We start from the raw sequence: 22,725 nt of genomic DNA on the forward strand, positions 1-22,725 counted from the left end.
AATAAGATACCCCAAAGAAAACCCCCATTTACACTTTGTTTATTCTGGAACATTTGTCTCTAATGAACCAGCACAGTGACAACAGTTCATAAAAAATAAACAGAGAGGGGAGAGGATCCTCATAGACCTTCTCGTCTGTACACTACTCTAGTCGGTGATTTGTTCGCTTAGATTAGAATCAGCCAGTGAGGTGTCGAGCAGACACTCAGTGGTGGGAGACAGTTATTGATGGCACCTGGAGGGAGAAACAGGTTGGAATAGGAAAGAAAATATGCACATAAATACACTGGAAAATAGCAGAACTTGCCTTTGCAGCATTTGATGTAAGACCATAGGCATATTTAGAAGGCAAAGGCAAATTTTTTTGTATAGCACATTTCATGTACAAGACAATTCAAAGTGCTTTACATAAATCATTACAGCAAGGTGCAGAAAGCAATACAAGTGCATTAAAAAAAATAAATAAAAAATAAATAAAGATTAAAAGAAATGCAATTAATGAAATGATAGCAGAAGGAATATGCTAAAATAAAATAGATAAAATGCAAGAAATAAAGTTAAAGATAATATTAAAACATGATTCCTGCTTAAAAGAACCAGATGTAGATTTTGATTTCTAAATAAAAGCTATTGAAATGCAGCAGAGAACAGGTGGGTTTTTAACCCGGATTTAAAAAAAACTGAGTGTTTCAGCTGATCTGAGGCTTTCTGGGAGTTTGTTCCAGACATGTGGAGCATAGAAGCTGAATGCAGCTTCTCCATGTCTGGTTCTGACTCTGGGAACTGATAAGAAACTGGATCCATATGACCTGAGGGTTCTGGTAGGTTCATACTGGGTCAAGAGGTCACTGATGTATTTTGGTCCTAAACCATTCAGAGCTTTATAGACCAGCAGCAGAACTTTAAAGTCTATTCTCTGATGAACAGGCAGGCAGTGTAAAGACCTCAGAGCTGGACTGATGTGGTCCACTCTCTTAGTCTTAGTGAGGACTCGAGCAGCAGAGTTCTGAATAAGCTGCAGGTGTCTAATTGATTTTTTTAGGTAGAACCTGTAAAACACTGTTACAATAATCAAGCCGACTAAAGATGAAAGCTGGACTAGTTTTTCCAGGTCCTGCTGAGACATCAGATCTTTTACCCTTAATATAATCTTAAGGTGATAGTAGGCTGACTTTGTAATTCCCTTAATGTGTTTTTCAAAGTTTAGGTCTGAGTCCATCAGTACACCCAGATTTCTGGCCTGGTTGGTGGTTTTTAGGTGTATAGACTAAAGCTCTGTGGTGACCTTTAATCATTTCTCTTTGGCTCCAAACACAATCACCTCAGTTTTGTTTTTGTTTAACTGAAGAAAGTTCAGACACATCCAGTCATTAATCTCCACAGTGCAGTGCAAGAGCCTTTACGGGGGCCTCGGTCTCCTCTATCACTATCACTACTTAAATATTTCGATTTCCTTTTAATTTTTGCCATGAAAAATTTTATTGCTCTACATTTGACACATATAACCAGTTGTCACTTTTCATTTTTTGATTTGCAATATGCTCTGAAAATGCAATGCATTGCTAAAGATTTAACCTATATGTTTTACTTGAGATTCTCTCCATGATCTGTTTGAAGTGCTATCAAAGAGTGCATTCCCATTTAAACTGCTTGGATAGTCAGTGAAATAAACAAGGAACATTTTTAAAATGACTTGTCAATGATTGATTGGAGCATTGTTCAGCTGTGTGCTGGCCATGATGGTCATGTTGTTCATCAGCCATATAATGAAACTACCCAAATACAAAGTCTGTAAGAGCCGTGGAAACACAACATGAGATTTTAGGTTTATTATGTAGCATTTTATGGTCTCACTTGTTATCTAGAGGATTAAACAAAACCTCTTTGTCCACTAGAGGGAGTGCTCCCTTTGACTGAGGAAACCCATGAAAATGTTCCCATGGCAACCAGCAACCAATATGATGAAGAGAAAGAGCAACAAGGATAAAAGAACACAACTGCACCAACATAGATCTAGATGTTTAGACTTTAAACTCTCAGATTAAGATGAAGATAATCTTCATTCTAAGTAGTATTTGCTTTATGCTTCAGTGTTCTTTAAAAGTAAATTTTTTAAATCGACCAAAAATGCACATTTTCCTTAAACACTGTTTTAACAGCAGCTACTGCTTTTTATTATTATCATCATCAATATTTTCAGTTAGATAATATCATTCCTATACAACAGACCTAACATTTGAAGTTTCTGGCAGCAGAATTAATTCACAATCATGTAAGGATATCATAAAAATGATCAATGTGGAATGTTGCTTCTTCTGAAATCAATACTTTGATGTTATTTTTCAATTAAAAAATAACCTATAAAGGCACTTTTTTTTAAAACTTTAAATCACTACAACATAACATGAGAAATGGTTGTATTTTGTTACAAAAGCCATAAACAAATAAAACTAAGACTTTTTCTGAGTCTTCACAAGGCTAAGAAATTTCTATTTTGTTCTGCAAAGTGTATTTCTATATATTTTTATAAACATGTAGCACCAACCCATTTTAAAGATTTTACACAAATTTTCTTTATTAATTCAAAACATTCACAGAAACACTGCAGATTACAGTCTAAACTTATTCTAAGAACAAAAATCTTGGGTCATCGCTTTTATTATCACCTTCATTTATATCTAGAGATTTATACTGGCATTCTGTACCAACACGCCGACAATATTAATATCAACTTGGAAAAAGCAAACATATTAAACTGCACTTTTTCTATTGGCTTGACATTAATAGCAGTAACATCGCTGCCTCTTGTCAATGCTTAAATGAGGCGCAGGAATTTGGTAACAGCAGAAATATCTGCAATATCTTATAGTATAGATGTAAAAAATATAAATGAGCTGCTATTTATCTTTATGAAGTTTAATGGTGAATCTACAACAGCACCTTCATTTTAATAAAGTTTTCACAGTTTACACATTTTAAAGGTTGGTTAAAAAGAAGTTAAAAAAAAACATTCAGATGATTCCAGTTTGCTTTGGCATATGGCTAGTATACATAAAAGACAGGTTTGGGGTGGTTGTTCCCCAGAGAGGCTACCACCACTGAAAACCACCCAAATCATGGCAGGTCAGGGTCCACGCCACAGCCATAGGGCTGCAGTACAGGACCCTCAGTAAGCCAGATGAGGGCGACCACCACAGTTTTAAGGTAGAAAAATTACATAGTGGGACTTTAAGAGTACATAATTTTTATAAAAACTGACATGTACAAATCTTAAATTAGCCTCAATAATTTGTTAACAGTTTTATATAGAAACCTTCAGAAAATAAGATACTTCAAATATACTTAAAAAAATACTTCAAAAGTCCAGAAAAGTGACCTTTGATGCTTTGCACAATATCAGGTCAAAAATTTATTTACCAAATTAATGATAAAGAAGTTTGCAATTAAGTTTTCAGCAAAAACATCTTCAGTGTGTAAATGTTTATTTTTTTTTTTAACTTGCAGATGCTGTGTCTAAACATATAACTGTAAAATGAAGCCTAGAGTCACTTGGTTTTTTTTTTTTTTTATTTATTTTTTTTAGCTTCTGTAATATGTCAGTCATTGTTTTCATTGTTTCAGTCAGGCTCAGTCTGCCACTTTGGAGCCGACTAACATTAACAGCTGCTTGACAGTTTACCACGCACATTTCAAGTTTGGTAATGACTCATCGCCATCTTGGTCTGAGTCAGAAGTGAACATATTTGGACAAGACAGTCGAGCTGGAGTGTAATTCTTGAAAGCTGATTAAACAAATGTGTGTATTTGTGAGGAAGAATATTTATGTCTAAATAAGAGTCACTTGTATGAAAATAGTTGTGACTTGGTCATGAGAAAAATTGTTGTTTTTTGAGCTAAAAAGACCTTGTGGCTTTCAGTGGTTTTGTCTTTAAGAAACCACCTATTTATATGTAATTGCTTCAGTTATGTTTCAGTTCACATAAAAAAAAAAATCTAATTGTATATAAACTTCTTAAAGAAAAAAAAACAACAAAATGTCAATTAAAAAAATACAGATGAGCAAAAAAACAGCATGTTCCAGCGGTGCAAATGTGATCAAACTTATATTACACAGAGACTGATAAGGCATGGAAGGGAAAGAACTCAAATGCTCAGGCCTGCAGACCGAAGCAGCGTGCAGTGCTGAGGACATCGTCTCTGGTCAGATAACATCCGCAGAGCTGCCTCAAGCCGGTGAAAGACTCCCTCCCATGCAAAACCCTCCAGTTGTCTATAAAAATAACCTAACAGGGAGGAAAGAGAGAGTAAAATACCTCACTATGCTGAATTATGTTAACACTTCAGACCTTCTTACTGTTCAGTTATTCAAGCTGTCATTTAAGGAAGTTTTTGTTATTCTTTTTTTCTGTCCATAATGTGTCTGAATGCAAATATTTCACTCCAAAAAATTTCTTTGTCTTACTTTTCCAGGATTCAGTTTCACCCACAGCTCGTTCTCTGGCCGCCTCAGTTCAGTTGTCAGCTCTCGATGTGCAACATACCATCGCTGGACAGTGTCATGAGGAACTGTATTAATCACTGAACGGTCATAGTTATTGTACCTGGAGACAAAAACAACAATAATGCTGTTGATAACGGGCCATAAGAAGCTCAAAGGTAAAATATTTTTGTTTCTATTTAAAAATAAAAAAAAAATACCCATGGCACAAACACTACTAATATGATATTTGATTTTGGCATCAATTTACCGTATTAAGAACAGTTCATTGTTCCATGGGTAGACACTGAGCACGGGGCCGATGCCTGTCATGTTATTTCTGTGACCGTCTGTGTTTTCAATGTACTCGTGGCTGATGGGCACACTGGCAAGCAGCTCGAAGCTTTCAGGGGACCGCTGGCGCAATTTCTCTGCAGCGTAGAAACCATCAACAAGCAATGTTTTCCCTCCTGTCCCCTCATGCTTGAGACAATGGAAAACCTGGATTCTGTAACAGGAGAGTCACACAAAGCAGAAATCATCTTAATATCGGCTTTATAGAGAACTCCATGGATTACTGGAACTGTTAAAAATACACTGATGAGTCAGTGCTCAGTCTTACATGCTGCAATTACCACATTATTCCTGGGAAACCAAATTCCAGCAGTAGTTTTTAAAATGTTAATCTTTTTAGCAATGCACAAATATTTATTTCACAACCAAAGCATCTATGTAAGAGCCCATCTTCCCTGCACCTACCCACATGGCTCCTGAAAGTACGAGGTATCAGTGTGACGGTCCAGTGCCAGCTGACTATAGGCAGTGTCTCCTCTGGAAAAATCAGATGTAAAGCACCACATTCTCCCATATGTAGTCTCCCTTGTAGGTAACAAATAATAAATTAAAAGAAAAGATTAGTAATATAGATTATACTCTTGCAGTAAAAAAAAACAGACCAAAAGAAGAAGCAATACCTGATAAGACTGACCCTCTGAGTAACTGCCTCAGTAGCTTCCACTGTAGCTGGGACATCATCTACAAAAGCAATCCCATACAGAAGGTAGTTCTGGAGAAACTTTTTAAGTTCATCATCACAGCTCATAAACTTGTCCCATTTGGCTGATGGTATGTTTGCGCTGTTGTAGATGTCTGAGTTCCACAGGATACGTGGCTGAATGGTGTCCTGTTTTTTTCTTTCATAGCTGTTCTCAGCCAACCAATGAAGGTTGTACTCGGACACATGACCACCAGGCCCTAAAAAATAAATAAAATAAATAAAAAACAGAATTTACTTCTTAGCTGTGTAGTTGCAGAATTGGCCACAACAGTAGCCAATGCTAGCTTGACTATTTATATGCTCTCAAAATGGATCAATTACTTATTAAACCATGAAAAAAAATGCCGTGACAACTGAGGAAAATGACAAACCTCAAACAACAGAAAGCTGACAGCGAGTGTTACAAGGGGAAAAAAGAGAAAGGTATGAGCTCTATGATACAGGATGCACAAGACGTGAATGAAATTTTTATTTGTCTTCCACGGATCCAACCCTTTATGTTTACTTTGCCTACAAACCTGCACCAGTTTTAAGAGAAGTAAACACAATCTAAGTAAACACAGATCTAGGATGAGGCCCATTTCACTATATATCTTTTTTTTTCAGCTTGACAAAGCACAAACATTTTAACATGCACCTAAAATTCTATGCATCTCTTTGCTTCAATAAATATCTACCTGACTAAACTCCTAAAACAATCACACAGCAAACCCAAATATTAAAGAGCTATGTATTTTATGGCATAAAAAAAAAACAATGCAAGGGCATCTGGGAAAACCTACTACCCTCAAATCGTCTGCAGGAAAAATTATGGCTGGGCTGAATTATATGTTTGAAATTGCAAGTGCATAGAAACTGAAAAATAAATATAAAAGTAACCACAGACCATAAGGTCAGAAAACAATAAAAGGAAAGCCAATAAAACCTTGCCAATCTTTTTTGCATGCATACATGCAGGAAATTAGTAAGTAGGGCTCAGAACTATGTGACAATATCAATTATGATTTATATGAAGAAGCCTTTCCAAAACCAAGTCTGTATGGAGTAGTATTCATGTATAAAATGCTCTCAGACCCAGCTGACCTTGAATATGCTTGACTAACAGAAGGAGGCACATTCCTCCTGCCCGGAGTAGTGTGTGCATCATCATCTGTCCTGGGGCAAGCAGATCCCTGTTTGTCACTTTCTATAAGATAGCGTGCCACTCTTATGTGTGCATAATAACACTGGGACAAACCTTGCACAGAAGCTGCTGGAGTCCAACAGGCCGCAAAGAGGCATCAATCAGTTTTTACGACAGAGCTGTAGCATATAATCCAAACAGATGGGGACTCTTACTGCACTGCTGGGGTATTAAATGGCTCCAGTGATGGTATCGCTCCCTGTACATATGTTGCCTCGTATTTTAAAAATGTAATGATCCAAAAATAGAAGGCACGTGGCCTCAGGGTCCCACTGATTAAAGCTGTTGGATAACAAGTGGAGGATATGTGAGGGCTCCACATGTACGTAGCATCTGTTCCCTTTTCCACACCTGGTTACTGTGGGACCATTTACTCCTCTTAGGCAAAATGTAGGTCCCACCTGGCTCTTTACCCCCTTTGGGGTAAAACAAGACAAAGAATAAAGAATGACTCCAGCTAGCCTGTGCTTTGTGCTGGTTAAGCTAGTTCACCTCCGATCTCTGGGACGGGGAATCTCCAGAGAACAGCGCTGTGAGCGATGACTAGGAGAGACTGCTCCTTGTGGGTGATTAAGTGGAAGATGATGAATTGGAAAAGAAGAATGGAGTGTTTTTTTTGTTTTTTTTTCAGAGGTAGGTAGTCAGAGAGAAATCTATGAGTTTTCTTGTGGTCTGTTTAGCACATGTTCTAATGTGATAGGAAAAAACTGATGCTTTTCTCTGCAGTATTATACAATGGTGGCTTTTAAAATATAAGAGAATACAAAAAATGCAGCAAACACAACCGAGGTGTTCATTCAGACTGATAATTTAATTTAGTTTCTTTTTTATGAAAAGTTAAATTACAATAAGTTAAATTGTGCAGGGTACTATTTCTTTACCAGACTACACCCAAAGCATTACTTGACAACAAAGTCTATCTTTATACAGTGAACTCTCATCCTGACAGAGGGCAAAGACCACTTCACCTTTTCTTTTAAAGAGAACCGCAGACATGTAATGATTGATTTGATGTAACTTCTCTACAGACCAAACCAGAATCCCTTTTCCCTGTTAAAAGCGTTACAGATCAATAATTTTTCATTCAATTATACATGAGGAAGGGACAGAAACACAGGAAGAAAAAATAAAGTCTCATGACTATGAAAACTGCTGAGATCTGTTTAAAAAATATATTTAAACTTTGGAAATTATATTGTAACTTGCATTTAAGATCTGAGGCGGGTGCCTCCATTAATAGTTAAATGATGCTAGTGAGTTCAGGTTCAAAACTGCAAAGCAAGCTAACTCTAAATCACTCAGCATTGACAGGAAATCTATCTTTTACTAATCAAATGTGTGCCAGCCATTAAATTAATAAAATTGAGAAAATTAGTCTTTTGTTTAGTGTTTTTGTTTGTTCATTTGAGAGATGCTAAAAATTATGAAAATCTCTTAAAATTTCAAAAGGTGTTTGAAGTCAATAATATTAAAATTATATATTAACAGAATAAGAAAGACATAAAAAAATGCTTTGCAAAACAACAAAATAAATAAATTATAATAAATCAAGGAAGAAGAGGAAAATGCATTATGGAAAAATATGCTAAGATACATGCACATAAGTCAAAATAATGTCCAATGATTTAACTTCAACATATATAAATAAATCAGCTTGGGCAAATCAATAGATTACACATGTAAAAGAAAAAAATAACTAAAATAATCTTAGATAAAACACAATAAATCAATGAAACCGAAAGTGATGACAAAGTAAATACATGGGATATTATCACAAAGTTAAATGGATACAACTGAAAATACAACCAATTATATATATATATATATATATATATATATATATATATATATATATAACATTTAATTTAAATATTTCTGATAACTAATTGTAATTATTAATTTAGAAATGTTTTGGTTTTTTTGTATTCATATCCCTACAGTTTACCTCAGTTATCTACTCTTGCAGTGTTTTCACACATTCAGCTGAACCAGTGTTGCATTGACTGACTCACACGTGAGGACGAGATGACCATCTTGCACTGTTGTGCTGTCAGGACGGATTGCGAGGTTTATGCTGCCGGTGTCCACGTTTCTCTGGTTGGTTGTGGAGTTGTAAGAAGACGCAGAGCGGCAGTGGTCACGCAGCCACACGTAGTTAAAATACATCCGCGTCTCTCCGTAGTTGAGTTCTGGTGATTTCACATGCATGTAATTTGTTTTATTTTTATTTATTTATTTTTGTTGTTATTTTATAATACGTATATTAAACTCACCTAGACAGTCGTCCAATAACTTAAAACTTGTAGCACACGCGCGGAGTTGCACCTTGTGTCTCCATATTTGCGAGTCTTTGAGAGCAGATAGCAGGTAAACCTGCTTTAACGCAGGTTGCAGTGTTCTCTTTAACGCGCCAAACATCCCAGCTGTAAACACAACTAAATATTAGATCAATAAAACAAGTGTAACTACTGCAACCTAGTTTCAGTTTTCAGAAGAGTCACCGGGCTTATCGCGAAGAAAAACCCAACCTACTGGAGACAGCGATGCATTAGTCCCCGCTGGCGCTTCGGTTTGCCTCAGATCAGACTTTAATCTCGTAAAAATTCTTAGTGTAACGTGAATATCCGAGATTAATCATTAAACACTCCATAGTAACACATGGAATTTGGGTTTGTGACTGTCAGATGCTGTAGATCAAGTTTACGCATGCGTAATTTCACGGGACCCCAGTACCCGGATGTATTATGAACTAACGTGTGTTTTGTTTTTTCAAAACTTCTTTGAAATTGAGCAGTATACAAGTAAATGGGAACGTAAATAGCATAGCAAGAACAGATACAGCAGCACAGTTAGCTTTAACTTTTTGTGAGTTACGATATGCCAAAAGAAAAACACAGTAGATCACAGAAATAACAATGGAAATAGTTGAATGAACAAAACAAATTATGTAAATATAAATATGAAACACACACATATAAAAAGATATTTTGGTCACATGATTTCAGGAAAAACATTCGTTACATTTCTATTGCCCAGTAAAAAAAACACACACTTTCAGACGGAGTTCTATTCTGCAAGAAAGGATTCAAATCTGGGAGGTGAATTTCTGTTGATGAATGTAGAATTTTGCACAACAGAATACAATTAAATATATATTAAAAGTGATCCTCTTGTAGGGATTCAAATTAGCAGGTATTTGAGTCACCATACCCAGATTTTTTTTAAATTAAAAAGTTTAACTTAAGATTTGCCCAGAAGACCTCACATCTAAAAAAAAAAAAGAAAAAGAAAAGAAAGATGATTGTCTCAGAGTGTTGTTTACAAAATGTACACAGAACATCAATTTCAGTAAAAAAAAAAAAAATCTTTTGGCAGGATATATTTTAAAATGCATCTCTTTACTTTGCTGGATGTACAGTATTTGAGAGTTAGAGGCCATGTCTTTTTCCAATTTACATTTTTAATAAATTCTCTCCAGATAAATTTGGATTTTGGGGGAAAAGTTGATTTTTTCTGGATGTATTGGTTGTTGCATTTGGGGTCAGTTATATTAAGTTAAAAAATAGTGGCAGTGTCCTATTGGCATAACAGAGGGGACTTTGAGTTGAGATAATTCCTTAGGGATTGCATGCATTACTAAATTCTGTAAACGGGATCAGAACATTGTATTCTTCATACATGTTTCCTGATTCTTTAAAAAGATTAATTGCATGCATTAAACCCCCATAGTACCAGACTGGAAAAAATGGTGATTTATTCCTGGACAAAAATTGCAGTTATTCCAAAGAAGAGATTAGTGGGAAGAGACTTTGTGGACAAAGATCAACTTCCAGGAAAGAAGAGCCTGTTATTGGAATTTTAAAAAGCTTAATTGACCATTTGCTTTGAATAAAGTTGCAGAACAAGAGAAAAAAGAGGCTTTAAGTTTGATTAAAAATGTGATTGGGATCACATTTCAAAGAGATTTAGGATTATTAAAATATCTATTTATCCAATTCATTATGAACATGTCAACAGTGTCTACAAAATCCAGGACTTCAAGTCCTCCTTATGCCCTGCAATTGGAAAGTTTCGTTTTTTATTTTTTATGTTTTTGTTGTTGTCTTTTTTTTTAGCTTATGTGTTTTGTTTTTCCAGATAAAGTTCAGGAAAACTGTATTCACCTAAACCATTAAGGATTATTTTATATATAAAGATAAAGTTGGATAAACCTTTACCTTTGGAGAGTAAGACTCTGCCCAATATTGATAAATGATAAATATATTGATAAATATTGATAAATCTCTTTAACTCTATATATTAAGTAAAGTTTAAGTTTTGTTCAGTCTGTTTGGGTTTTAAGTTTGTCTGACATTTGATTTTTAATTAAATAATACCAATATATTTCACAGTCTTTGACAGGGATGTTATCAAGAAAGGGATGGGAACATATGCAGTGGTATTTATCAACAGATTGGATGTGCCAGAGAATAAGTTCACTAAGTTAATGGAGTAGCTAAGCTGAGCTTTATTTTTGACTAAGAGAACAGTATCATCGGCCAGTTGAGAGATCTTGAGTTTCTGGTTAATCATCTTTCATTTTCATTCACCTCTATGATGGAGAATCTGTTGAAAGTTTCCAGATTGGTTATAATTGAGCTGTTGATATTTTTATAAAGCATTTTGATAATGCCAATAAAGGTAGAGCCAAAACCAAAAACTTTGAAAGTGAAGAATATTAATTAGTGTTCAATAGTATGCAATGCCTAATAAAAGTCAAAAAAAATAAAATGAGGGTTTCTGGTTTTGTATTGTTAGCATAACCGAGAATGTCTCGAATGAGCCTCATGTAACAGCTGGTTTCTATTCTTCATTAAATCAGTCCGAGTTTCTGATAAAACCTGGTTTAGACCTTTAAGTTTGTGTACATATACTAAGGCTAGCAGTTCAAAATCAATAGAGGTAGAAAGGATGCCAAATTTTGATGAAAAGTGGGTCTTTGTCAGGTCTGTTGGTAAGAGAGATGATAATGAACCACTTCATTGTAGGAATTATTTCCCCACAACATGTAGACATTAAGTGTATGTGCATAACAGAGATTCTTGGAGGATATCCCAGAAGTGCAGATAAAATGCCAGGGGACTTACCGTTTTTGTCTCTAAAGTCTAGAATTGATCTTTTCTCATTTTTTTCTTTAGCTCTTCAAAGGATTAAAGGTGTAGGAGTATTCATATGGCCCCTTATCCAATCATAAACAAATAACTCTACAACCAGGTGTTTATTATCCATAACCAACTTAACCTGCACAGGTAACTCGAACAGTTAATGTAAAAGTTGCTTCATCCAAGAAATTCAAATGAATAAAGCAAATAAAAAGATACAATTAAAAATAAGTGAAAACACCACTTTAGGAGGGGATGTGCATAGTAAAACTTACGGCTCTATTTTAGGCAGTCTTACGGAAAAAACAATAGACACATGGCGCTTTCCTATATTTTAACATTTTCACGCCTTACAGCCTACAAGGCTTGCAACTGTCATAGTTTTATACTTGTTCTTTGTTTTAAAATTACTGATCTGAAAATGAAAAAAGTAGAAGAGAACAGATGTATGAATGGATTGTATTTCACTTAGAAATAGTTTGTTTTTGCGGATGTTTACAACAAACCTACATCCACAGATGAAGTGGGATTCATACCTGAGCTTGTCCTACTATTTCCAGTCAAAATGTCTTCTGTAAAGAGAGTGTAGGTAAGTCGCAGTGTTGCATACTGGGACTTTTAAGTTGGGCACTCCCATTGCCTGCATTTACAATGTTGTTTGGTTAGATTTTGTTTTCTGTTGCTAAAAACTGTCAAACCTAGTAGAGAAAGGAAGAAATGAAAGAAGGAAATAAAATAAATAAATAAAAAGAAGATGAACTTTGCAGCTTGTAAATGAATTACTTAAGATCCTCTAATTAACAAGTAGCTGCTTTGCTAAAATCTGGTTTCCCACAAAATCATACCTCCTTTTTTCTTTTTTTTTTTTAATGTTAACAAACTAATACTTCCAAATACATTTAGCAATGTCTTTTTTTATGTTGTCATATGTATATGACTACATACAAATTTACAATAAATATTTTTTTAATAATAAGTCTAATTAAAATGATTATTTTCAACTGCACTGTTGAACTCATCAAGTTCATCTAATATTTTGTCTTGCTGTCCACTTGTGGTGGAGTCCTGTTGAATTACTGGAAAGAAATTAAAAAGTGGATTAATTAAGTTGTCGCTGTAATATTATTATGACATATGACTGCATCAATCTATGGCACAAAAAAACCTCTCCAGACTGCCTGAATTTTACTAGCATTTGTCAGTAAACTTTCTTTTTCTTTAACACTATTGCACCATATTTCTTAAAAAAGAAATATTTTTAACCCATGTGATGGAAAATGTTGACTCTGAGAACAGCCTGTTTGAATTTAATTTCTCCAACACTCCCGAGGTGCATGTGGTTTTCAAATCTATAGCTTTAGGCCATGACATTTTAGCTTGTAGATGTTTATTTTAGTATGAGTAATAAAGACCAAGGAGATATTTTGAGTAATGAAAACTAAAAAAGGAGGTTTTTCTGTAATATAAACATGATCACCTGCATGTAAGGCAGAGATTAGGCCTAAAAAGAGCTTACTGATCCTGTTTCATCCTGTTTCATGAAGAGCCTGGTCATGTTACTGTTGGATTGTTGCTAAATGTCTCCCTCTACAGTTTCCTGTAGAACTAACAGCTTATCAAGGGGTTAACTCTATTCAGCTGACTGAGAACCATTTTTGGTCACCTTTTTGTCTGCTTCTTGCAGATGGTTCAGCTGCATGTGCAGCACTGCTTTGATCCCACTGTTTAAAACGAATTATAGACATAGGAGATTTGTTAGATACATAGACTACATGGCCTTTTTTCTCCTAGGCATCACAAATGACATAAGTAGAAATGGATACTAAAGTATCCTTATTTAAAGCACACACTAAACTGCACACATATTCTTGTATTTGCACGTGTGGGAGTAAACGGAGTTTCAGAGCATTTTTCAAAAGGAGGGACATGATATTCTCGTTTGACTGGGCGTTGTTCTCCTGTACAAACTCTCCATGGACTGCGGTGTTGTAATCCACCAAACTTGTAAAAACAAAACCGTGCGTCTTGCAACACGGTTGCTTATTGATTCTGGTCAGCTTGAAACGACCGTGTATTTTTAATGTAATCACTCTACTCCCCCCCTTCGTTGTTGCAATCGTGTTTTTAAAGTAGCACACAAACGATCACACAGCAGCTGTAGCGCACATTTAGGCTCTTCAGCAGCTGGGATCACGGTGTTCTAGGACGACGTTGTTTCGCTTCCTTGTGCAGTGACAGAGCAGCCGCAGCCCATCAGAAAACGCTGCGGTAATGCTGCATTCAAGGAATGTCAGAAATGTATGCTCTTGTGCGAAGTGGCCATGAACGACTCTAATACTGTGAAGTTGAAGTCTTGAACTCAGTAGCACTTTTAACAAACGCTATGAGTTCAAATCAGCGTTTGAAATGTATTCTGTGTCGCTCTTGATTCTTATCAGCATTCTTTTTTTCATTAATTTAAAAGTTTATATACATGCGATCAAAATCACAACAGTTTTGATTATTTACATCTATATAACAAATATAACTATTCACAAAAGGAACTGAAACACCACACATTTTGATATTTTATCGTTGTCTATTTTATTACCATATAAAACTGGGGCAGTGTAAATTATTTCAGTATTAGAAATTCGTGAGCTTATAGTGTGTTCTTGAACGCAGCACCAGTCTGCCCCCCCCCTAAACGCAGCAGAAGCAGTCAGTTGCATGTTTACTTGCTTTGTCAGCGGTGTCCCCGCAGTAGTTATCTCATGTTCCTCACCTGCTGCTGATCAAAACCTTGGACTTTTGTCCCACAGAGTGACTTATCCCATCGTCACGACTGCTTATCAGCAGTTTCATCAAGTCTCTCGTGGACCTTGAACAGGGGCAAATCGGGTTCACTGTTTTTTTTCCTAGCTAACAGGGAAAGATGACGTTAAAATCCAATAAAAACGAACCTGCGGACATACTAGAGCCCGTTAACAGCGTCAGGACAGCCCTTTCCGACCTCTACCTGGAGCAGCTCCTTCAAAACAAACCAAAGTCTGACAAGGTAGGATGTCTTTCTTTTTCCTTTAACACGTTTTCTTTATTTCATTATAAATCACTAAGCATGTTTGCTTCCGGGAACCAGACATACGGGGCATATTATTGTTTGTAGCTCTACAAGAGCTCTAAAAATAGGCCCAGTTAAGTTTTCACTGCACAGCTTACAGCAGCAGACAATGTTGATCTCCCATAAAAAGAACAACTCGACATTTATATCTGTTTTGTCACATCAGCAGGTCTGTATTAGCCTCTTCTGTAATGCCCAGTATTCATTGAGCTTTTTTTGATGTTGCTTGAATCTAGCAGACATTGCATTGACAATTTCACTTCTGCATTTCCCACCAAACTGCGTCTGGAAGTTATTGGAGAACTTGAGCAAACAAAGCTGCACCACATGAAAGATTATGCGTATTTATAGCTGTGATCACATGACAGTGATCCTCTCAAAGTTACAGAACTTAAGAGGGTGTTTAAAGTATAAGCAGTGGGTCTGCTTAAGTGTTTTTTAATCTGAAAGATGATAGAAAAAAAAAATAAAGCTCTTTGTGGTGTTGTGCAACTTTGCTCGCAGTCTTTGCTCAGGATTACTTTCAACGGTCATGTGGCAGGTTGTTTACTACATCACTTTGTACCAACTCACACTTTTTCTTTTTCTTTTTTTTTCATAAGGGAGATTTATGTTGTGAAAGCCGAAAGTAGGCAAGTAGGAAGGGTCAATTTGTGCTGAAATTCTCCAGATCTGTAAAGTCAGCACTGAGATAGTGAGGGAAATGGGGAAGGGTGGAAACTCCTTTCCTGATATCAGCAGTTTGCATTTCAACAGCTCTGAGTTAAAATCCCATCAGTGTGTATTTCTGCTCTCTGCTGATTTTGTTAAATCTGTGTCTAAAAGACGGATTGCATTATCATACAGTGGAAACTGCTGTGTTTAAGGTCTGTTAATAAATAGCAGACTCCTTTATGCTGAGTTTAGCATTGAAAGATAAGTAAAGTGAGACAGCTCTGCTCTGCTCTGCTCTGTATACTTTCCAACTGAGTTTTGTTTACAGCCTCAAGCTCATTTCTTCTCCTTTGGAAGCCAAATACTTCAGGGTTGAGCTATGCTTTTCTGTGCAAAGCCAGTTGTTTGCACATTGAACTGCTTAAAAACACACTTTTAGCTGTCATTACTCAAGAAAATGCAATGAAGCAAATGACTTAAACCTTAAGACTTGTAAGATTAAAGAGAAGACACCCATCAGGCAGACCGGACCGAGGACTAAAGTTATTTCTTTGTAAACTGTTCAAATTAGCGTGTGTTCTGAAGAATTGTAACCATATGAGGCATTTTGTTTTACCCATAATGTTTCTTATGTGGATAAAATATTAATTTGCTGATATATTCTTAGAAGAGATCAAAAGGAAACAAAGAACATCCACAACTAATACTATGAGAAAATGTAACGGTTAGTAATTCTAGACTTGAACAGCAAAACCTAAAGAGAACGAGGAAGTAACTTAGTGACAAATCAGGACTGGATGCTGAAAGCCAAATAGAATAAAGACAACGTGCCTGAAGAAGAGGTGGCCTGTTTTCCTTAAGCATCTTTTCTCAGTGCCTGTGTTTATCCTGCTGCTCCTACACACCCAACACTGGCATTCGAGTTTCTTAACGGATTTCCTGACTCTGCTTAGTGTAGCCTTTGTAATCAGTTTTTGGAACACAGCAAAAACCAGAATTTTAATCAAGGCTGTTTCCTCACTCTCTGATAGCTGAGGCACTAATAGAGCTCGCTGTCAACATCCAAATGAATCCAATATATATATATATATATATATATATATATATATATATATATATATATATATAAAACAATTTGCTCCCTGTAAATTGGTTACAAAAAGTTACTGGGCAATCTGGGCACAACTGATCCTTCACATTCCTTTGTGGCATTGAAGTGCATGAATTTATAAAGTACACTTTCCTTGAGTTTTTAGCAGCGTGAGTTGCCTGAAGGAAAAAGAAAATGTCAAAATAAATGAGAGTGTGATGCGTCGGGGTGTTTCATGCTGTACAGATGTCTTCCTTCAGAGGATTTAAGTTCATGTGTTGAGTATATGAACTTGCCTGAAAGCTCCTGATATCTATAAACCTGATATCTAACAGCACAACAACGGTATCTTGTCTTGACATGCACATAGCAGAGACTTAGCTTCTTGTATGTAGTTATTAATCCATCTAATAATATCTTAATTTACCAGTAAATTTGCTGGAAGTTATTCTGCTAAACTAGGTTTATGCACACTTGCAAGATGGAAGGTAAAGTAGAAATTCCCTCCTTGCATTTTGTACCAAACTGCCTTTGTAAAAACACTATGGTACAGAAGAGATTATAAGGGTGGAGGAGGGCGATAATGATATTTATTGGTTTATTATTGTGCTGAAGCCAGAAAACAGATAACTTCCTTTTGCTGAGGCAGTGCTGATGTGTCATTTTAATACAGAAACTTTGTGCTGATCCAACTGTCCCATAGTTTAGTGACTAATTTATAAACTTTTTTAAAAATTTTTTTTATACTGTGCAATCTTTGCTCTCCACAGAATTGCACTTTACTCTGCATGAGTCATATGGTTGTGCTGGACACATCTTATCATGGACCTGATACATTGGATGTAAATTTTCTGTCTTTCTAAGAAGGCTTTAAAAAGATGAAGCTGTCTTTTCTTTTCTGACAGTGATGCAGATTGTTTTGTTTTGTTGAAATCGTGAGCAGCACAGATGAGGTTTTCCTGCTTTTAGGCTTCTTCTGCAGGTGCATTTATGTGACTTTTTATGTAAAACCTTTAAAATAGTTTAAAACTATTGAAATGGGGAGGGAAAAAAAGGAGAATCAGCATTTGTATATCAGTGTTTTTGTCCACTTTGATCAACTGATGTGGTATCCATGACCACATGAGCCTGGTGGACCAGATGACTGGATGTGGGTAATGAGGTGTTAAATGCTGGGTTAATTTTCAACCTTAAACACACATTGAAGCTGCTAATGAAACCCAGCAGACATGAGCAGAAAATCATTATAGTTGTTTATTTGAAGTACTAGTAAGATAAATATGGGAGCTGTCCAGATTCACTGAGCAGTGATATTACTGTACTTGCAAAATGGAATGTTTTTAAACATTTTCTTAAAGATAAAATGACATATTTTCCATTTTCTTGTCTTTATTTCTAACAGGTGGCTATGCAAACCTATGAGAATAAAGGAGCTGAGTTTTACACCAATGGTTGTGCTGGACACATGAATGGTGCAGAGCTGACCAGGATGAAAGAAGTAGCATTTGAGAAGAATCCCTCAGAGCCGATGGTATATTGTTTTTTCTCTGCAGGCTGCAGTTTGTAGATTTTTTTTTAGCTATGAAGTGCTGATTCTTCCTCATTGTCCGTGGTGTCTTGTCTGCAGGGGGTCACTCTGAAACTAAATGACAAACAACGCTGTACGGTGGCCAGAATACTGCATGGAGGAATGATCCACAGACAAGGTAACACAGCCCATCGTGATATGTTTTGAGTTAGTGAGGAGTCACCAGTAGATAATTTGAAAAATTACAAGGCTTATCTGAGTTCTTCTTTGTAGGGTCTTTAAATGAAGGTGATGAAATAGCAGAAATCAATGGAAAAAGTGTGACAAACCACACTGTAGATCAGCTGCAGAAAATTCTGGTAAGTTCTAACCTCATAACCACATAATCACAAATCAAAGTCGATTTAAGTTTTAATTGTATTTCCCTTCACAAAAAAACACTGTGTCATCTTCACATGCAGAGAGAAACCAATGGAGTAGTCACCATGAAGATTATTCCCAAGAACCAGAATCGTTCGCGTGTCTGTGAGGTAAAAACATCAACCTGCAGTTTTTTGTTCGTATATATCTTCTGCTCTGAGTACCTTCAGAGATGAGGATGATTACTTTTCAACCATTTTTTTTCCAGCAACTTACCTGTTTAAAATGATTTTGTTTAGGTGAATCTTCTGTTAGTCAGTGAACAACCCAGGTGACTATAAAACCAGTTAAACTTGAAAATCCACTCGCTCACATTAGTTTTTGCTTGAAACACGTTAGTAGTGTGTTTCATACTGCCATCCACTGGCCGCAGCATGCATCTCCAGCAGCCATTCACGTGCTTGATTTTGCATAACAGTGGCTCTCTAAATTCAAAAGGTAATATGTAGTGTAAAATATTGATTAAAAATGGTTAAATGACCAAATAAAAAAGCATTTTCAGTGATGTTTTTTCCATCTGCATCAAGTTCTGTTTATGCTGCAGTCCGTGATGGCAACCTGCTTTATAGCTTGTAGTTCTTTAATACTGTATGTAGGTTTAGTTGGTGTTTCTTTGAATATTTCAATGTTTCACATCTCTTGGTGTCTCAGGTCTCTCCATTGTTCCTGCCTTTTGTACACAGTAGGGTATCAGTCCTGTCTGTGTACTGTGGTAATAAACACTGGAGTGTCTTGGTGGGGAAAAGCACAAATATTCATGATTGTTATTTACAATAGCACAACCTCATTTTCACATATGTTGGGACAGCATAAAATGAAATTAAAACATAATGCAATTATTTGCAACCTTTTCAATTCCATTTTTACTATTTATTTTTAATATCCAACATTGATACAGAGCTATGTTATTGTTTATTTGAAAAAAGTTTGAATTTTTTACTGATAGTGCATTAAAAAATATACAATATAAAGAAATCCAGACATATCTGTATGAAATGCATACAAATGAAGTCCTTACCTGAATGGCTGTGATCTTTCGGCTTTGAAGCAACACTTCATTGAAGCAACACAACTGAAATTTGGCAGATTTTCAAACTTTGGTGCTCCCTAACGGAGGCTCCAGGAATGTGTGTAACTTCTGATCAGCTGACGTCTCATGAAAGGACAAACCAGTCACATTCAAAACTACTACTACAAACAGTTTCTGAAAGCTTCTGTTGCATTCAAAAGAAATTTTCTTAATTTTAACATTTGTTATGTCACATGTGTACTGCTTTTAGTTAAATATATATTGTTAAGATTATTTAAAAATCAGATAACCCACTCTGTGGGTTTTTTTGTCCCAAATGTTTTGAAAATGAGGTTTAATGTCTTTCAGTTGTGATCTTTGACAGTTTAAAGTTTGTACTTAAGGAATTACTATACTAATCTGTGACATGACTAAAAGACACTCATTAGTGCTTCATGTGGGTTTTGACAATTTAAATGAAACTGTCAAGATCATACAGTGACATTGTGTTCTGCTTAAGGGGGAATTTCACTGTCAACATTAGGAAAATACAAGTGTACAGTTTGTGTCAGAAGTTTTACTGTGACAATGTATAATTTTGTTCTGTAGGGTGCCATTTGTTCACATATTCAGGTTCTGCAGGTCTTTGAAGTCCAGCTGGTAAAAATGTTGTGCAGTTGTCAGAAAACAGGCTTTAGAGCATTTCAGCTCAAGATTTAAGAGTAAATGATTTGAAGTCAAAAGTTAAGTGAGTGCTCAGCAACAATAGTTAGAAAACTACTTTCAGCTGATCTCCATTAGGTCACAGATTACTGAATATGATAAAGATGTTGAAGGTTTTCAGTAATGTCCAGTTCCAAAAGCATTCTGATTTTCCACTCTAATGGGATTGACCGGACTTGATCCTAATCTGCAGATGTACATGAGGGCCCAGTTCGCCTATGATCCCACCAAAGATGACCTCATCCCATGCAAAGAGGCCGGCTTAAAGTTTCTGACTGGTGACATCATCCAGATCATCAACAAGCAGGATCCAAACTGGTGGCAGGGCAGAGTGGAGAGCAGTTCTAATGATTTTGCTGGACTTATACCCTCCCCAGAGCTTCAAGAATGGTAAACGGCTCATAAGTGATGATTTAACCTGCAGACTGAAACTGTTTGTACCATCACATGCCACAGACCTCAGTTATACCTTTTTTTTTTTTTTTTTTTTTGCAGGAGGGTGGCCAGTAAAAGCAAGGCCAGAGAGAGCAGTCAGTCCTGCAGCCCATTTGCAAAGAAAAAGAAGTGCAAAGACAAATACCTAGCTAAACACAGCTCTAGTGAGTATGTTACAAGAATTGATATTTGCTTAATTTCCATTCAGTTTAATTTAATCAAAACCTTTCTTTTTCAGTTTTTGATCAGCTGGATGTGATTTCTTATGAGGAAGTTGTGCGGCTCCCTGCCTTTAAAAGGAAAACTCTGGTGCTTATTGGTAAGTTTCCTCACATAAATAGATGAGAAGACATTTATAATCACCAAAGTCCAAAATATGCATGTCATATTTTTCAACTACAGACTTTCAGTGTACCTGGGTGTAAATGAGGGGTTTTCTTTAACTGAAATTAAGGTTAATCCCGGATTAAAATGTCTCTTAAAAGTACCTAATTAAGGAAATTCTGATCTTCTCAGGTGCACCTGGTGTAGGAAGAAGCCACATCAAAAATACTCTGCTGACAAAATACCCTGAGAAATTTTCCTACCCAGCACCACGTGAGTAGGCTCTTTAAAAAAAAATTATCTGCAATAAAGCTGGAAATGTTTGTTAGCTAATTCTTTAACTCTCGATTTGCAGACACCACCAGACCCCAACGAAAGGACGAGGAGAATGGACAGGAATATTTTTTCATCTCAAATGAAGCCATGACCAAGTGCATCTCTGTAAATGAGCTCCTGGAGTACGGCAGCTTCCAGGGATATATGTTTGGTACCAAATTTGAGACCATCCAAAAGATCCATGACCAGGGTAAAATCGCTGTGCTGGATGTAGAACCACAGGTTAGCAACGACACACAATTTAAATTCAATTCAGCTTTCTTTGTATCGCACCAGTTCACAACACATTTTAAATATTCCTATTACAACCTATTACAAACTCTCAGATCTGAAGAGAGTTAATTCAGCTCTTCTTCTTGTTGCAGACTTTGAAACTCGTGCGGACTGCCGATTTTGCTCCTCTGGTGGTGTTCATAGCTCCTACCAACACAGCTCCACAGGTGCTACATCTTAATTCTATACTTCACTTTTTATACAACACCTCCCGCTACAAGCTGCTCATCCTCTGTGTCTCCTCTCATAGACGGAAAACCTGCAGATGATCCAAAAAGAGTCAGACGCCATTCTAAGCACATACGGACACTTCTTTGACGTGGTTCTTGTCAACAACGATGTGGATGAAAGCGTTAAAGGGGTCGAGGAAGCCATTGAGCGTGCCACCTCCACCCCACAGTGGGTGCCTGTATCATGGGTGTACTGAAGATGCCTGGCACCCATTTGATTCTTTTGTGTTTGTTGAAAAGCAGTGCAATATCACTCCTTCCACCAAACCCTTAGAATTAGTGATGTCCCAACTGTTTACTTCTTAATTGTCAGAGGTTTTTTGCACAAATGCAGTAAAAAAAAAAAAAAAAAAAAAAAGCAATATGTAGAGAGGTTAATCTCAGAGGGTTGAGAGCCTCACCAGGGATGTTTTATTATCTTTTCTGCTTCAGGCTTTTGACAACCCCGATCTCATGACAGAACCTTTTAATAGTTATGTTAGTTCATGGTGCAAAACTTTGCAGTTTCGCAATGAAGGCTTAATAATTGCACAATGATGATATTGTCTTACATGGCTCAATACAGAGACCCAGCTTACTTCTCTTACGTCAATGTGGCGACATTCAGCTCTAAAAATATGTTTTGCTAAATCATGATCTTAATGCTTCCGGTTTGAAGCACATTCAGCTTTTTACATTTACCCACAGACCCTCATAAAGAAGACAAAGGGGAAGTACAGCACAAGTCGAAAAGCCATTCTTCACA

At 36.3% G+C, this 22,725-nt stretch overlaps 2 protein-coding genes across 3 annotated transcripts; one reads left to right on the top strand and one right to left on the bottom strand.

Annotated features, from left to right (window-relative positions):
* Positions 1-1,824: 1,824 nt before the first annotated feature.
* Positions 1,825-9,415, bottom strand: tmlhe (trimethyllysine hydroxylase, epsilon). 2 transcript variants are annotated; one of them, XM_042008868.1, is made up of 8 exons: positions 9,250-9,415; positions 8,991-9,140; positions 8,730-8,906; positions 5,452-5,731; positions 5,237-5,356; positions 4,749-4,985; positions 4,463-4,601; positions 1,825-4,283 (listed from the first exon to the last, which is right to left on the bottom strand). In XM_042008868.1, the coding sequence occupies exons 2-8, from the start codon at positions 9,133-9,135 to the stop codon at positions 4,152-4,154; spliced, it is 1,230 nt and encodes a 409-aa protein (XP_041864802.1). In that variant the 5' UTR covers positions 9,136-9,140; positions 9,250-9,415; the 3' UTR covers positions 1,825-4,151. The 2 variants fall into 2 exon arrangements, with proteins under 2 accessions (XP_041864802.1, XP_041864803.1); XM_042008869.1 differs by having other exon boundaries at positions 9,219-9,415.
* Positions 9,416-14,558: 5,143 nt separating this feature from the next.
* mpp1 (membrane palmitoylated protein 1) lies at positions 14,559-22,338 on the top strand. The gene is made up of 12 exons (XM_042008231.1): positions 14,559-14,895; positions 18,105-18,233; positions 18,330-18,408; positions 18,504-18,589; positions 18,692-18,760; positions 20,576-20,772; positions 20,878-20,981; positions 21,056-21,136; positions 21,334-21,414; positions 21,497-21,699; positions 21,843-21,917; positions 22,001-22,338. The coding sequence occupies exons 1-12, from the start codon at positions 14,773-14,775 to the stop codon at positions 22,175-22,177; spliced, it is 1,404 nt and encodes a 467-aa protein (XP_041864165.1). The 5' UTR covers positions 14,559-14,772; the 3' UTR covers positions 22,178-22,338.
* Positions 22,339-22,725: the final 387 nt, after the last annotated feature.

The sequence above is a fragment of the Melanotaenia boesemani genome, chromosome 15 (genome assembly GCF_017639745.1).
Source record: "Melanotaenia boesemani isolate fMelBoe1 chromosome 15, fMelBoe1.pri, whole genome shotgun sequence".
Classification (NCBI taxonomy): domain Eukaryota; kingdom Metazoa; phylum Chordata; class Actinopteri; order Atheriniformes; family Melanotaeniidae; genus Melanotaenia; species Melanotaenia boesemani.

Excerpts from the sequence above, each read along its gene's own strand:
- tmlhe (XM_042008868.1), bottom strand. The coding sequence starts at position 9,135 with ATGTTTGGCGCGTTAAAGAGAACACTGCAACCTGCGTTAAAGCAGGTT. Across the intron at positions 8,907-8,990 it reads GTTATTGGACGACTGTCTAG|AACTCAACTACGGAGAGACG; the intron begins GTGAGTTTAATA and ends TGAAATCACCAG. Across the intron at positions 4,602-4,748 it reads AATGAACTGTTCTTAATACG|GTACAATAACTATGACCGTT; the intron begins GTAAATTGATGC and ends TTTTGTCTCCAG.
- mpp1 (XM_042008231.1), top strand. The coding sequence starts at position 14,773 with ATGACGTTAAAATCCAATAAAAACGAACCTGCGGACATACTAGAGCCC. Across the intron at positions 18,234-18,329 it reads AGAATCCCTCAGAGCCGATG|GGGGTCACTCTGAAACTAAA; the intron begins GTATATTGTTTT and ends TCTTGTCTGCAG. Across the intron at positions 18,409-18,503 it reads AGGAATGATCCACAGACAAG|GGTCTTTAAATGAAGGTGAT; the intron begins GTAACACAGCCC and ends TCTTCTTTGTAG.